The sequence below is a fragment of the Battus philenor genome, unplaced genomic scaffold, assembly GCF_028537555.1.
Source record: "Battus philenor isolate CCGP_79_NKW_IND1 unplaced genomic scaffold, ilBatPhil1.0.hap1 SCAF_13, whole genome shotgun sequence".
NCBI classification, from domain to species: domain Eukaryota; kingdom Metazoa; phylum Arthropoda; class Insecta; order Lepidoptera; family Papilionidae; genus Battus; species Battus philenor.
In genome coordinates, this window is record NW_027181675.1 from 4069639 (window position 1) to 4087964 (window position 18326).

An 18326-nucleotide genomic window follows, 5' to 3' on the forward strand; every position below is an offset into this window, starting at 1 on the left:
ATATATATAATATATATTTAATATTATAAAACTAGATGTGCGCTTTAATTAATAACCATTTAATTTATAACAATGCTATGTAAGCTGTACATTCTGCTATTTACGAACAACAAAGTTTTTAATAAATTACAGTAATTTTAAAAACAGAGGCACGCTGTAACTCTTTATTTTCTCTTTTTACCCGGTGATGTCGTAGTGCTTTAGTGAGGCCGAAACCGCTGTACCGCGCTTTAGATTTTGCGCTAAACGAGACGGGAGATATCAGCCGTTCCGTTTCGTCAATGCTCGCGCTTATACTATTTTTTCTCTATCCTCGCCACGCATGTCGCGTACTGCGATAAAACTATAGTGAAAGGACCGTAAAGCCCATCATGTCATTTTAGTGTTCGTAATACGATAATAGTAGCCGAGTTGTGGTTCGGCCTTATCAAGCATTCTCGAATCGAAATAACTTCTCAGAGGCCTTTATGTTCAATAACTCTAGAGCATCCGTCTGTACAACTTAAGAGTTGAGTGGCCACTTTATCCAGTGGAACATTGGCCTGAGCCAAAATTTCGGAGGGAATCCTCGTGTATTTCTATAAATTAGTCTAGGCTAATCTTGCGCAGTGCTCTACCATATCGAATCAGTTGAAATTGTTTATTTAAGAATTAAAAAAATATTTGTAAATGACATTGAAGAATAGCCTATTATTTATTCAAAGCAGGAAAATATTTTGCAAAATTATCTCAACAAACAAACATACGACGACCAGAACTAGACTATACGAACATACGACCAGAGCCAATGCTCCTCAAAAAGCGATCATCAGCCACCAGAAAATGCTGATCGTTTCTTACTAGTCTTATTAGAAACCTAAGGAAGAAGTCTATGTCCAGTGGTAGACGTCTTAAAGCTGATATGATGATGTGGCGGAATTTATATACGTCTGTTTGACAATAAGTATTCTTGCAATTAAAAAAACATATAAATCTGTCTACATTCTAAGTTGTCTGCTTTCTTAGGGTGATATGTGAAAAATTAACTAATTTGGAAGCTTATTTATTTAAACCTTCTATGAATTTAGTTAAGTCTATAGAATTTTTGGTCTCTCATGTAATGTTAAGTAGTCTTCCAGATTTCGTTATTTAAGTTTACTAGCTTTGTGTCTATTTTTCCATCAGACGAAAACACGTGTATTTGCCGTTAAACATTGACACTGGCAAGCTATAAATCCCTTTGTACTACGTGTTTAACAATAAATTAAAACGCTATTTTAGCATGCTAGATATATTTAAAGTGGATAGTTGGACACCGAGTGTTTTGTTATCTGTTGACATAGGGTACGGTGGAATATCGTGTAATTTATTTGCTCAGTTCCAAAAATACAATCTTTTAAATTTTATAATATGGTGTGGCCTTGTAATGTACGAAAATATATTCTGCTATATAGCTGAATGCTATTTAAAACATAATAATAAAGTTCGGGTGAGGTGAATTAATAAAACAATCGTTCAAACAGTTATTTGCCTTTAATCTGCCTCTCTTCAAAAACCAGCAGCCATAGTCTTTCATTCGGTACCGTTACAGGAAGAAAAAAATTAATACACTATTACATATTGTTACAGTTTGGTTTGAATATGTGATACAGATGAAGTTATGTGTAGTAGACCTTTATAATTGTATTTTTAAACTATTAATTACAGATACATGCGGATCATGAAAACCAGGGTGCAATGCGATTTTGCCGCGTTATTTGTTAAAAATAGCTTTAATTGTAACGGGACTAGCAGTTATATCGTTAAAATTATTATTTGTACTTAGCATTCTATGCTTCGTTCTATTACACTAATGTTTGTGGGGAATCAGGTTTTTGTTTAATTATTTACCGATATGAGTTGAAATAGATCTTAATGATAAACCGCACTAGATATTTGCGTATTTCTATTATTTCACTAAGCCTTATTCCTTTCGTAAAAAGTACCTAAATTGTCATCATTTCATAAAGATTCTATATTAACTCGTACATTGAATTGTGTAATAAAATGCGAGTAAATAATGATAAAAAAACCTGTTTCCATAAATATAAGTACATATTAAGCGCAATACCGCACTGCACTATTTTCGATTGACTGTATACCTTACTGTTTCTTGTGGTTGTAGTGATGTGTTTAAGTCGATAAAAAATCCCGTTTCTTGAATAAATTTCGATTATGGCCGAACATTCCTCGTTTTTTTTCTTTTTCTTCTTCTCTTTAAATACACATTTTTTTTGCACTTGTAATAATTTTTGAAAATATAAATTTCGATAATATTTTTTCCCCTTTGTTTCCTAAATATTAATCCAAATAGTTTTTTTTCTTTATTCCTAAAATTGTATTTACAATTTTTCAACAGCCGAAAAATATGTTCAATTTTTTTTATAATATTATTTTTTAACGACTCTTGTTACAGTATTAGGTAACAGTACAAATATTATTGATCACAAGTTGGTTTTCATTGGTCATTAAAATACGTTAATTTACATACAGCCTTACAACTATCGCCGTACACTTAACAGCAGGTCTTTGAAACATAAATATCTCTATATTTAAAGAAATTGTCACACGAAACACAAATTAAAATAAAGTAGACTTAATTTCTGGTTGTCCAGACCTAATTTAAACAAATATTTTCCCATCTAAGATAGTTAAATATTTAATAATAATGTGCGCGGATATACTAATCACCATCTGAAGTATGAGAGCTCACGAGAGATGGTGCGATTGACAAGACGCACACGAGATATTTGACAACAGATGGCTTGACGTTTGTCTATCTTCCGCGTCTTGTCTCTCAAATACATTACGATATGATTAGCACTTACACGTACATTATAACACAAACGTTTGTAATAATTTTGGTAAAATTCCAACATGTCACACTTTTTGGGCATATAAAACATAATATATAATTTAATTTTTTCGAAAAATCTGTAAGTATATAATATTTCAAAATCTACTTTCCAAATGCGAGGTAATTTTATTAGTTTTTTTTTTTAATTTGTATTACCCCAAAAAATGTGGACACGTTGCGTTCCAAATCGAATAATGTACCCAGACCTCCTGTTACGTGTTATTATTAGAAAAATGCTTTACAATAATCCAAAAAAAATTCGCAAATTTTGTAAATTAAGGCAAATTTTGTTGTGTAAAAATCATTCTTACACATAAAACGCAACAAAAACCCAACTTGAATATATACTAAATATATCTTAAAAAGCTAAAACTTACCTATTGTAGGTACGTAAAACTAATAATACGTTTTAATGAACTAAAATTACGTGAACAATATTTACAATTTACGACACTGTATAAGTAATTAATCTATACATATCGCTTTATATCTATCTATCAACAGAAACTAACATTTGAAAAAATTCTCAGTAGGCCACTAAGACGACACATTTCAACTACTTCCATAATATCCATAGATTACCTATACCTAAGTAGTGCAACAACCGCTAAGAACAGAACGAACTCAAGAGCATCTCAATAAATTAATATCTATTAGCTACATCGCCGAGACTTCGCTTTATTGTACTTATTTACAAAATGCAATTATATTACAAATTAATATTTAAATCAAGGGAACTCGTGTGTATAATTTTGAGGAATTTAGACCTTATGCTTTAATTAATAAGAACTCTAGGATAATGCAGTAAATGAGATAATTTACTCGACTCTAAACCGATGTTTCTGTAATATCGATAAAGTTTTTTTTTTAAATTTTGGTTACATTAGAGTATTACCATACGACAGTCGTTCATTGTCTTTTGTACTAAACACCTATTTTTAATCTACGCATACCATTTATATCATTGTAAAAGTATCTACGAGACGAATATATCAGTCGAAAATCGTATTTTATAGTTACATTTTAATCAAAAAAGAAACTTACTAATATTAATTGGCTGGAATCGCATCTGATTCGTTTTAAGGCCAAAAGTTTTTTTTTTAAACGATACATCGAGAGAGAACATCGAATATCATGTATGTACTGCGAACTAAAATGTGTCACGTTAAAACTCTACGTGCGGCATTAATCAAAACTATCGACATTGAAAAACTGCCCATCGCTATTGCGTATCGAATTTATTTCATAATCATGTCGTGGTGTTATGTTTACTAATTGCGTTGATACGTTTAGACCATTCCCTTTGACATCATGCGAACTGTATTCTTTAGTGCTTGGCGCTTGTTGCAGAACCATATTCTGATTACTTCGCGTTCGTAACCTAATTGATGCGCTAGCCCGGTGATTTCTGTGCCTGGAAAAGAAAAACAGATACCTTATTTTTTGTAAAATTGAAATATAAATATAACTATTATATAAATAATAATACAAGACCATATTTATTTAGATGTTAATTATATGTTAGTTATAGATGTCGGAACCCTTTTTAGTATTTCGTTATTAATTGTTTATGTATATTACTCATTGTTTCCTTTACAATTAAATTAAAGAAAATAAGGAATTATTACGTATTATATTGTACGAAACTATACATAAAGGACTGTAATTACATAAAATATAATTTTTTATGTTTAATGAAGACCTTTCTTTAATAATCCGACAGGTCGCTGATGGTAGTGTTCAGTAATAAATTTTTGAAATACAAATTTTTGTTCCAAGACTTGATATAATAAGTTGTAATCATTTCACTAATGCATACTAGTTTGCTAGGTTAACTGACGGTTTTACGTGAGCTAAGGTTTCTAACTTTTTATTTCAAAAAATACTCCGCTCGTTATTTATCAAAAATTAAATATAATATAAACATTGACATGAAAAAAAAACAAGAATTGTAGATGAATCGGTAAGTCATTTTGGCAAAAAAAAAGAGGTATTGCATAAAGCCCTCCATTTGCCTTTTGGATCCGTTACCTCCCCCATGAACATATCCAGCACCCATTAGCGAACGTTGCCGCCCCTTTGGATACATATGACCTAGATGGGTATCTATAGGAGAGCCCTCCTACAGAAGTAGTAATTAAAAAAAATTCCAAATTCAAAATATTCTTATTCAACTAGGTATTAACAATAACTTTTGAATCGTCAATTATATAAACTTTAAAAAGGTCAATGTAGCAAGTCCATGAGTAAGCTATCATCGGCTAGGAACTCTGACTCCAAAGAGCCTGTCACGAACTCAACAGTTACTTTTTTAAAATATAAATTAACAATGGGTTACGTATACATTATAACATCAACCACGTAAATGAGATAAACCAAATTTCACAATCGAATCAACTGAAAACTCTTGAATGTAAGATGCTCTTGAAAAAATTGGATTTATTTTGTTCTTTTAATTTCAAATTTTAAAATGAAAATGTGAAGGTTCAAGATATCTTGTGGAAATTTTGTTACGGAACGTTAAATTTTTGAAGACGAAATTCAGGCGTTACGAGTTTATTTACGCTTATTGCACTAATTGTGTCTGATACTATTTTTATATAAATAGATATTAAAATTTTGACACTTGCTTTTAGGTTATAAATAATCCGCGTAGCTCTTTTTTTGTAAAATAAATATAGAATTAACTTCTGCGAGACTGCCTCGTAATAAAATACCGCAAGACAAAATGTTATGAAAATAAAATGAACGAGTCGAGCGGTATTAACCCCCGTTAATTGTTTTACTTTTTTAATTGCAAAGAGGGCCGAGCTGACTTCGCCCGAGTGTTGAGAAATAGGGGTTCCACTAGAGGTTTTTATTTAAAATTATGTCTAAGAAAGTTGTCACAGTAAGTCTATTTTAACAATTTATTGGTAATAAGCAAGCTATAGTTTTGACTTAGTTTTCTTAGCATTTAAGACTAAATTATTCAAATTTAAATTAAAAACGTCTTTATGCATATACATGCGACGGATTGTATCTCTTATCGACGTGAAATTAAATGCTTTAGCTCTGGGAAGAATAGGCGCAAGCGTCTGAACAGGAATGTGTATTTTTTAATCATATAAAATGACACAATTTAATATAAATTGAAATAGTTTGGACTCGGATACATACCCTAGATATGAATTCATGAAGTAACTCTTTATATATCTTAGCATATAATCGTTCATTTGAATTTTTTTCAAACCTTTTTATTTTCAGGATTCATTAACTAAACCTATTTACTTTGTTATATATGTAAATATATATATACACACACATAAATATGTATGTATATATATATATATATATATATATATATATATATATATACATAATTCGGCGGCAAAGCCCAATTATAAAGTATTAATATTAGTAGAATAACTTTTATCATGTAATACCATTAGATGATTTTAAAAATAAATATGTTTGACAATATGTACCTGATGGATGCGTGTTCCTTTCAAAGTGTGCGTTCAGAAGTTCAAGAGCCTGTGGAGTGAACGACGTCCGTCGTTTGCGCTTTTTGCTCGGCTCCATCCCGATAAAGTCCGTTAGGTGATTTTGACCCGATGCGTACCTGAGGAAAATTGTCAATAATTAATTACGTCCAATAACTTCTAACAATTAAATTAAATATCTCTAATCACCTTAATGTAGTAGTTAAGCTTTAATACTCATTTAATTACCGTATTAATATAAAAAAATGTTTGTAATCGGTGGAAATGATTTAAAGTGAATGTACAACTCATTTTAAAAGCCTGCAACTATAGATAGTAAAAAAATGACTAATTTTAATGTGGAGTAATCCGAATTATGGAAAATTTTTCTACTATATCATCATTACGTTGTATATTATTTCTGAAAACATACTCGTATATTTTTGGAAAGTGTGTACTATATACTAATTTACAGCAAATGAGCTAAACATTTACTCCTTTAAAGCTGTTACACCTATATCCAATCACCCTGTATAACACTTAAGAAATCATATTTATTTGATAATTAAAATATATATACAAGACATGCGCATGCAATTTATTTCAATAAAGAAAAGCATATATTAGTATAATAAATACTAAAATAATAAGATAAAAAGGTGCATCGCACTGTTATCCCCGAGGACTGATAAACTGCGACGAAGACAAATACAATTTCTAAAGTTGAAGTTACCGCATCATTAGTAAGTGTTAATTACTGTTTATGACCAAAAAAAGATACACGTGATATCTCGTACTAAAAATATGATCAAAAACAAAAGACAAGAGGTCAGTAAATTTAAGATTGTTACGCGTTATAACCAAATTTTTTGTTGTAGGGAAAGAGACGGGAAAAAATATTAACTGATATTTTTTTATTATTATTCATCATCATCATAATTTTAGCCCATAGATGCCCACTGCAGGACATAGGTATCTGTCCAGCCTTTGTCCAGCGACTCCCCGCGACGTCGATTCACCTGGTGGGTCCTACGCACCCTCACGGCTTGTGGTTGCCATTCGAGAACATATCAGCTCTAATAACCACCATTTCTACGAGCGATGTGGCCCGCCTATTTCACTTCAGATGAGCAAATCTTCGAGTTATGTCAGTAACATAAGTTCTTCCACAGATCTCCTCATTGCTGATTCGATGTCGCAGCAAAACTTCGAGCTTAGCTCTCTCCATTACTTTCTGGGTGATTCTCTGGTTCAGCTGACAACACATACTAGTCAAAAATCTTCGTCCTCTAGCATTTCAATATTTTGGACGAGAATATGTTTCGGTGCTTCTCAAGCGTTTACCACCCGTATTTGATTGTTATTACAATAAGAAAAATAACCGTGTTTATGTACAAAGGTTCGGATAAATATGTGCACGAATTAGGTATGTAAAGTCATACATTATATGACATAAAAAATACACGGCATTGTTTTCGAATAAAAGAATAAATGCGTTTTTGGCAAAAATTAACTAGATTGATTGAATACAAATAAAAGTAGATTGTTAGCTTTTAGCTACGAAATAATGCTATTCTTTTGTTGACATTTATAGCTTTTCGAACTAGAAGTTCAGAAACCTGAAGGAGCTTAGCGTAGCAGTAACTAAGACTGGAGTCTGAAAGTGGTCACATTATTTGTTTCACTTGATAAAGAGGCTTTTTCTTAGGTCACTTAGGCTCTGCATAGATATAAGTTATAGTTACATGAACGGCATTTACGGATGACGTGTTCGTCTCTTGCTTATTTCGATGTTAATTACATGTAACTTCTTGTGCCTTAAAAATATATAGTCCTGCTTAGTTTCTTTAGCCTGTTCTGTCATTGTTAAGTCTGAGGCATTTAAATGCTGAACAGGCAGTAAACTTTTACGAACATGATGTCAAAAAGATATATTATCCATATTAATTTGAGTGAATAATTTATGAATATGCCGTATTTAATTACATATTACATAGTGAATAATATAATGTTTCTAATCCAGTAAATACTGGATTAGAAACATTATATTGTGAGTCCAGTGAAAGTCTTAAATAACAAAACCATAAGGACTTTAGTGCCACCGAAACCGCTGTACCGCGCCATAGATATGTTCGCGGCGAGACGGGACGTCAGTGTGCTGTTTACGCGACAGCAGCGCTTACGCCCTTTTTCTCCGGCCCCCTCTTTGTTGCGCTTTTCGAAGTCGGTACATATAAATTTCCTAGTATACTCGTACAACTAAACAGCCTACGCTTTGCTTTGTTAATTTGTTTTATCTGTTATATTTTAATACTTTATTTCAGCAGAACGAGAGGCTAGTTTTATACCTATGTATTAGTAAACAGTCCAAAGATAATAGAACTAGTAAGTTTTTAAGCTGCGGCTTTATATAGTGAGATCTCAGTTTGGACCTTAACTAGATACGATATTAAGGATAAAGGAGAGTCTATATAAATGATTTTTGCACAAATTTTACTTGAATAATTTTTTTCGTTACCTCCACTTCCTAATGATGGAGGTCATCTAATCATGATAATGTTTTTGAATATAATAATGATATTGGTTACTTAAAATATTCCATAAGAGCATATGTCCCATGCGTATCGTTATGCATATAATTATATTAACAAAATTGCCCAGCGTTTCGCGAAAGTCGTAAAATTATATTTTTATATCTTCTGCCAGTCGTATCGTGCGTTAGGCGCGCCTGCTTATTTGACAAGAAATCGAGAAAAATATGACATAAACATTATTAGACATAGCATTTTAAATTTAGTTATTTATAATTTCGCGATTACTTTATATGCTCTTTTTTTGATTACCATTGATTAATATTATCGTCTACATTTTTTGTTGTAATAAAAGTTAATCAAAAAAAAAAAACTAGAACAAATATTTTTATGAAGAAATGAAGGTTTTTTTTACTGGTAATAGAGCTTGGAAATGAATTGCTCTACAATTGTATTAAGAATAATTTAAAAGTGACCACACAAAAATCCGTACGAGTCTGCAGTGAGCTCCTCTCAACTTCGGGCGCGTTACACTTAATCAACAACCTTTTAAGTTGAAGGATACCTTTATAAAAGAATTCAATACGTTTCTAGTTTCTATCAGATCGGGCTTATTTGCATTTTTCCTATGACGTACACGCTGTATGTGCGCGCACATGCACCACATAGTGGTTACTGTAAAGAGGGGTTTACAGTGACCACTTGGGTCACTGTATACAAGATATGATTACCGCAGAGTAGTCAGGCATTTTACTTCTGGAGGACTCTTTTGGGTGCCTCGGTTTAAACACAGCCGTCAAATTCTCTGGTCGCAAGCGATAAACGCACTATGAAGTGACTGAGGAAGCAAGAGTCATCGACAGGATTTAGTCGTCGACAGGTACTGGAAAACCACTGCTCAATAGATAGTATCCAAATACTATATTTTTATGAATAAGACAACACCATTGCTCACAACAGGAGCAGTAGTATACTAGTGGTAGAAGATTCAGACTTAAGATCGTATGTCGCGGGTTCGATCCCTGGGGTACAATCTTGTATAATTCATATTTATATGGGATTTTATATGGGATTACCACAGCTCACAAACAAGTTATCAGAGAACGAGCAACAGCGCCTTCTGCGTAACAACACCATACTACGACCACCAACCCGCCTGCCATGTGTGGTGGTTATGGTATATCAACCCATAAATATATTTGGAGAAGGCATATCATAGCAGTGGGTGTCTATGAGCTGAAACGACAATGACAGTTGCTCCCAAACGACAGAAGAACACATGTGCAGAAACAAACATAACCTACATTTAATTTTTGAAAGGTGTAACGGATTGACAGTGAAAAAGAAAGAAGACAACAGATTGATAATAGTACATTGGTTATGTCCCACAAGGTGCTTTTGGAATTTTTTTCTCACCGAAATAAGGCCCAATTACAAGGTTAATATAACATTTTTGATTATTGATCCTACTTCTTCTTTTCAGCCTATCGACGCCTACTGCAAGGCATAGGCCTCCGTCAAAGATCGTCACGATCAACAGTCACGTGATGCCCTCATCCAACGACTTCCTGCGACCTAAACTATGTGGTCGGTTCACCTTTCATGGCCACCCCTCGAACACATAACACTCGAGAACCTTCCTTCATCATAGAACGTGCAGTACTGGAAATAAGTTTCTATACGACCGGTTGAAAGTGGCCTGCATCCATCGCCTACCGACGACGATAGCCCCTGCTATCGTCGTCGGTAGGCGTCGTCGTCAGTCCATCTTGAGAGAGGGGGGGGGGGGTTGCATAACACTTTGCTTGCATGTCCGTGAAGAATAACATTAGCCCGCGCAATTGACAATTGCATAGAAGCTAGCACACTTTAATTTCCCCGATATGACATCCATCATCATCAGAAATCATTCCCGGGATACCCCTCAGCCGCGAAGAATTTGATCTGGCTTACACTGCTACCCTGAAATTTGCACATTCCGTGAATTCGTGGGGGCGGATGGTAGAGGACGTTTAGCCGAAAACCTCTTTTTGAGAAACCGTTGAAGGATTGTAGCTCCCGATAAATATACCTAAGCCCTTACTTACGTACCTTTTTCATTTTTGCGTTATATTAAAAAAAATGTGTTTTATATTTCTGAAAACCATATTCGTTATTAGTATTTTATGAAAGAGCAGAAGTACTACCAAAGGGCCTTATAGGTCTAGTGAGATCTTTCTTAATATAAATACAAGGTGGTTAGAAAAAAGTTAAAAGGCTTTATAGTGATAAAAGTAACATACTCTAAATCCTGTCTATAAATCAAAGGTTTTAGAAATAATAAATACCGTAATGATAATACACTAGTTGTTGCTTACTACCAGTCTCTTTAGATTTTGTACTGCTAGAAGTTTGCTCCATAGCATTTCAATAGAAAAAATAAATTTATGTTATGTGTTTTATACAGGTGATTGAAATTAGGTATCAAATCATTGAACCTCTTTAAAGCCTTTACCAGTATTTCCAATCACCTTTTATAAGACGAAAAAAGAATCATTCGTTGCATGTCAAGTTCATATTGAAAACCAAAACAATTACAATATGAACGTCAAATGGAAATAATGAACCTTGCTCTGGTTTCATAATTCCATCTTCATTTAAATATTGTTACATAAATGAATCTTCATTTATAGACGAATGACTTGCTCACGATCTCATTGTTATTACGGTCCGAGTCAGGATTACATTATTTTTTCGTTTTGTAATAACATGATGTAATTTAATACTCGTCGAAAATCGTCCCAAAAATCGTGTTTCAGAGGAGCGGCTTAGATACAACACTGTTGTTTTGTTTAAGACATTGATTTGCGGTGTAATTTTAGTCTTATTGCCATTATTTTTACATATAAAATCCAGTCTAGACAAAAATTAACCATATGATATTTATTTTTATAATAATAAATTTTATACGTAGATGTGCCATTATTTTTTGATACTGGAATTTTATTTAACGCAGTAAAAAAATTACGTTAATTTTTTTTCTTATCTTTTTTATTTTTCTGGCCAGTGTGAATTTCATCTAAGTTCGTTTGTTATTGTATTTACATTTATTTGTTATTAATATAAATTGTAAATAAATGTTAACAATATATGTTTATGACATTCTGAACTATCTTGTATATTGTACACTATCCGCTACTTGTACTTCTAAATCCATAGTATGTTTATCCATAAAAAATTAGTTATGTGTAAAGATTATTAAATTTAATTGAAATTTTTGGTAAAAAGTTGGAATGTTTTTGTTTCTGCTACGAAGCAGATGAGAGGTGAGGGCTTGTTAGACCTGGTTGTCCACGGTACTGCCTAGGACTTTATATCGAGTCAAGAAGATAATGGTGAGCTGGTCAATAATCGAATACAGTTGCAACAAAATCAGTGAGCATTATGCTTATTGAAGGTAAAGGTTTAAGCATATAGGTAAGATATGACGTTGTCCATTTCCTTTCTTAACTTAAGGAATGACGTATTATAATATGAATGCGAAAGAAATTAATGCAGTGAAAAATTACGTCAGTATTGTGTATCATATTTTTATGGAAGTAGTGGACTTCTTTGTCTTATTATTTAAAGTTTCAAAGGGTTTGAGGAGGCAAGGTGAAGATGGTGCTTAGTCGATACCCTGCTTTTATCAGTACACATACTACGTACTTCTCGATTACTGGATTGGAGTGTCTCATTGCGTTATTTAACCTATGACGATAACTCCTTCACAAGACTGAAAGGTCTTATACTAATTAGTGTTCTCTTATTTGAGTTTCTGAGCAAAAGGCCTATTTCATGCTGCATTTTTCTGCTCGAAGTTTTACCTTCTGTAAGAACCAGGTTCTGGCAGTAGATGCATGAAAAAGGGAACTTGAAGGTTCGGGATAATTTCTGTCTTTCCAAATTGGAATTCAAAAAAATTTTTTTTCATACACGAAGGATTACGTCTTTCAATATCGTCAAGACCTAAGAAGAACAGGCGAAAGAAACTCATCGGTAAAGTATTTTTTTTAATTATAATACAGAATGACAGTTTAAAAAACCTTGAAATGAGCTGGAGTCGACCACATTATTTCCATAGTGTGTTATCGTCCAAGAAGTTATTTACATTGTAGGAACGTATAACACAAGTACGTAAAGATCGTTTTTGATACAAATAACCTTTATGACAATGTACTGAACCTTGCAAAAAAACTAACCATTTATTTTTTAACTGTCACTCATGAAATTAAAGTTCCCTAATAAAATGTCATAAAAAATGTAAACATTTGTATGCCGCTATAAATATTCATTGCCTCATTAAAAAAAATATGTTACGAAAACATAATTAAGTCGCATTATATGGTATATGTCAATTAATATAAGATACATAATTAAAATGAATAAAATGTTAATAAGTATTTTTTACATTAGTAATAAAAAGTTGTGTGGTGTTTTTAAATATCGGCACATGCCATTGCATGTTTAACATATTTAATCAATATTTTATAATAAATCTCACCGAAATATTAAATAAGCTTACTATTTATTATCTGTGCTCTATCAACTATGAATTAAGCCGAAAAATGTAAGACCAAAAAAAAAATTCGTTTACGAGTTTTTTTTGTCAAGTTTTCAAAATTAAACGGTTAAATGGAATTAAAAAAGCTGATTTGCTAGTTAAGTCGTTCGTAAAGAGGAGAGCAGGCACCAGCTATCGGTATTAATTCAAGGACTATCGTCAACAGAGACGCTCGTTAAAAATTACCACCAAGAGGGACAGTGCATTGCGAATTCAACCCATCATTTGCAATGTTAAAGCTTGTACCGTTGCATCCAGATAATGCATTTTAATGATGCAAAATGTTAAAATCGATAGATCATAGCCTCACACTGTATTAAGGGACCGTCGGAGACTTAAACTACACCTGGGGACATTTCGAATGATGATTTCATGCGGGCTTAACGGTACATTGTTGTTTTCCTCGCGTATTGTTTGTTTAGTCACACTTTCGTAATATTTTACGTGCTGAAATATTTATATTGATTTAGTGATATAGTTTTAATATCAATTTAAATTTAGAACGATATATGTTAATAGAACACTTAACTCAAGCAGATTTAAAAAAAAATTAAGTAATGCAAACATTATGCGATAACGTCTTGATAAATTAGAATATGATGTCATTAAAAGTATAAATTTATTATCTATTTATACAACTAAAAATCCATTCTTGGTAATTTTTAACACGCTAAAGAAAAACATTCTGGTCAAGTTTCATACATATAAAAGCTTGTTTAAAAATATGCATTTTTTATGAATTATACTCAATACCCCTTGCGGATATAATTTCGTAACATCCATTCTTAGCCGACTTATACTTAACATACAAAATATTTTTATTGAATTTTAAGTCTACCAGTGATATCGTGATGAGTCAGTACGTAGGTGGAAATCTCTTAAAAATAAATATACGTTATGTATAATTTATCTGTTACATATATATACCTACCTACTTATTAATTCTGCATCACCTTGAGTTAACAGATAGAGAATGCCTATATGGCAATAAGTCAACCATTGTACAATATGTAAGTAAATAAATAAAAACTTAGTCTGAGATCTGAAGCTGGAGTTCTCTTAAAACTCAAGACACGAATGTGACCCATATGTGATGGATGGATAATGTGGAAACCCTCACGGAATAGCGTTTGAGTGAAATGTCTTGGCTATCCAAGACATTTCACTCGGAGACGTAGAGGACGACTTTAAGAAGGATTGTTCAACTAATCTTATAAGAAGAAGGTTTAAATGGAATAGAAGAAAAGGAAAAGGAAACCAACCAAGTTTTTTGTCCAAGTGTTGTGTCTATACTAACCTCTGACGAAGCGATTGAAAGATGAATAGGTAAGCTAAAGATATCAGGCTTGGACCAGAGAATGTATACCCAGAACAGGCAAAATAATTGCGTCGTCGTCGAAGTTTCCCTAAAGGCACGCCAAAATCAAAGAAATTTAAATATTATAGTAATGCGTTTAAAAGTAAAATATTTTTTTATGTTAAATATTTCAAATTAAAACACATTCTTATCTTTATCACGTGTCACTTGATACGTTACAAATAAAATTTTATATTTTTCATTAACTTATTTAAGTATGTATGTAAATATATATATATATATATAAATATATATATTTATAAATAAATAGTTTATTCATATTTTTCATGTCCATCTACATTCGAATATTTAATATTCGCACAAACTTTCAGGAAATAATTTTGTCCGAAAATCGAGGACAAACTATAGCAAACGTCATACAGGGTGTTTGATTAAACATGTATAAGCTTTAAAAAGGTGAATGTATGTAATATATTAATCATATGTTAGTAAAAAGATCTAATGCTTGTACACCTATTTCCAATCATACTGTATAAAGTGATGAAAGAGACAAGTTAATAACTTCTTGCAGTACAAAGTCTGAAGAGAGATATTAATCAATAATTAATAATAATATCTAGTTATACAAATTTTGCAAACGTATTTATAGCTATATTATCATTACATTATTTATTAATTCAAGAACAATTGATCTTGGAAAGGGTGTACCAGACATCAATTCACAGTAAATGAGCCTAATTAAAATCTTTTACATTTAGAACCGATTAGTAGTAGTGGTCAATAGTCAAATTATCAAAATCTCCAAGAAGTTTTTGATTGATTTGACACAGATATGCTAAAAGTAAAAAACTGAAGATTCATGCATAAAAGTACAAATTAATTTCCAAAACAAGCCATGCCTTAATTAACATTGATTACGTTTAAATAAATATAATACCATAATGAATATTGAAACGCCAAATGTATAACAAAAGACGCCCACATTTACATTTACTTAGGTTTACTTGTTAATGTGTGTGTGAGGTTAGTTATAATGTGTAGCATCGGAGCACGTGAGGGGAAAGCCCTAGCCGATAGAAGCGTAGTTAGTCCAGATTTGAGAAATGTTTACATCGTCGCTAAGCAATAAGGGCCAAATGTGACACGACACGGTACAGTACCACGCACAAGTTCACTCAAACAATGATAGTTACCTCTCTTCGGCTTCCTTCATCCAACGTTCGAGCACCGGTTTGATTTTCTGCGCACTTTTTGGTGTTATATCCAATTTCTCAAATCTGTATCGAACATAAATGTATTGTTAGAAGTTTTTACTTTTTGCACGAACCGTACGCTAAGCGAGCGGGCGACCGGAAAGTTATACGCGAGTACTCATCCAGACAAATTAACGGAGCCGAAGTACAGGACATTGACATTGCGTTAACGATTATAGCGACCGAGAGAAAAAAAAAACAATAGGCAATTTAGGCCAGCGGAGTAATCAGTTTGATTAATACCAAACGCGGTAACAATAAAATGAATTCAATTAGAGGCGAAAGGTAACGTATGCCAATGCCCTGGCTTTGAATTGCGCAAAACGAATAATAAAACAAAACAAAAAATATTAATAAAAAAGAGAATGATGAAATGAAAAAAGATGAAATAATACATCATGCGAGATTAGAAGGAAAGTTAGAAGTTACAGACAATAAACAAATCATATAAAACTCTCACAGCGATAACTCATGACGTTGAGCCGTAAGAACAACACCTTTGTCTAGACATCAAAATGTAACTTATATTCACGGCCCTCCTGTTACTCGTGGACAGCGAAAGGAACACAACAGTAAACACTTGTACGCGACACATAGTCGCATTGGTCGAGATAAGATTATCGAAGCGTTGAAACATTTTGATTTTAAGACAGTACTTATGCGTTTCAAAGCGTGTGATTATTGCAAGTTGCAGTCTAGTATCTCCGAACTTATCTCCACTCTTCGCACATATCAAAGTTTTAAATATCAGCCGGAAGGTATTCGATAAAATCAGGCTTTAATGAAGATAATTTGGGAGACACTGTGTGTTTGGAAAATAAAACAAAACACATACATGTTTTGTTGCTGTGACGACAGCTGAGCTGCTAGCATCTGCGAAGCCAGGGCACTGGGGACGGTAACAGATAACATATTAGACTTGTTTGATCCAGTGGAACGATGGACGTCCTCCCGATTCCGAAGGACTGTCAACCTATAAACTACATCGGAGATAATGCCGCACGCTTATTAAAAAAAAAACTCGAGTTCACATTTTTTTATTTGTATATCTACGTTCGAATGCTCCAGATGCAAACTCGTGCATAATGTTCCCAGTTGTCTTGGCATGTGACGCACTCGGACTCATATAAAATTCTAATACCTCACACGCAGAGGCCGGTCCATGCCTAATTCAATATTTGTCGTCGTCTCGTTAGTGGCAATGACCATGAGAGCATCGATCATTTTATATTACATCGTAACAGGGACAATCGATTTGAAACTAACTCTGTTTTTTTTCACAGCTTCCTTAAAACGTAGTATTTTTAAAGTCTTACAGATATTTTATTGCATGCGGTTAATGATATTAAAGCTTGTATAACAAATTAATTTCGTAGAAACGAAAGAAACAATAAATGAAACACGCGAGCATTATTCCTAAATAATACATTTCATTTGAATTCGAATTAACTCCGACATAATCAAAGGGGTAGGCACCGTATAGCTACGTAACGATACAAAATTGGAGGGAGTCAAAAGAAAAATTAATGGAAAATGAAATCACGACGCGGACAAAGACAGGGGAATTCTACTCTTTTAATTACACGAAAAAAGTAATTACGGCAAGATAATTAATTAACTGGAACAGAAGTAACGATTAATGATTTTATTATACGAAAGGAGGTTGGCGGGGGGGGACCCCGATTGAAATTTCCTTCGACCGGTTGGACGGTCGCCTATTTACGTTTCGATGGTGAAAAAAGCCGTTCCGAATTATTTTCATTACATTTAATTAAACTCTTTTACAGTCAAATTGTACATTGTCGAGGCTTCAAATCAAAATAACGTTTTATTGGCCGTGTTGACTCTCCTTGTTTATTTGAAATCTCCCTTTTTATATGACCGAGTAATTGACTTTTCTTATAATTAAGAAACAAATTTATGACTTTCATTAAAATGTAAGTAGCGGCGAGTATGTGAACGCGTACGGAGCGTTATCGACAAAAACACGTTCATAAAGTATAATGAGCTTGTAATTATTTGTACAATAACTAATAAAAAGAGATGACGCAGTTTAATTACGACAGATAACAAAGTTTAGGCCGCAACGCATTTAATTGATAAAGAGATGTATGCAAATTTATTCAGCGATAGATAGAAATGGGTGCGCTTAACATAAAATATGTATAACAAATAACATCGAATTAGAACGCCCGCGCCTTATAAAAAATGGTTTAAGCCCCGAGACGGCCGACCAGAACGGAAGCCGTCCGAATCGTAATTAATTAAACGAATTGTAAGCAATGAAAGGAGTCATGCTGTTT

At 32.9% G+C, this 18326-nt stretch overlaps 1 protein-coding gene across 7 annotated transcripts in view; it reads right to left on the reverse strand.

The window, feature by feature from the left end:
* Positions 1 to 1499: 1499 nt before the first annotated feature.
* pdm3 (pou domain motif 3) overlaps positions 1500 to 18326 on the reverse strand; it is a 217238-nt gene continuing 200411 nt past the window's right edge. For 4 of the 7 annotated variants that reach the window (XM_068776924.1, XM_068776920.1, XM_068776921.1 and 1 more), the window contains 4 exons: positions 16859 to 16912; positions 15964 to 16047; positions 6343 to 6479; positions 1500 to 4289 (listed from right to left, as the gene is read on the reverse strand). In XM_068776924.1, coding sequence (XP_068633025.1) covers positions 4165 to 4289; positions 6343 to 6479; positions 15964 to 16047; positions 16859 to 16912 — 400 coding nt within the window. In that variant the 3' untranslated portion in view covers positions 1500 to 4164. The remainder of the gene's footprint in view (positions 4290 to 6342; positions 6480 to 15963; positions 16048 to 16858; positions 16913 to 18326) is intronic. The other 3 variants (XM_068776922.1, XM_068776923.1, XM_068776927.1) reach the window with 3 other exon arrangements.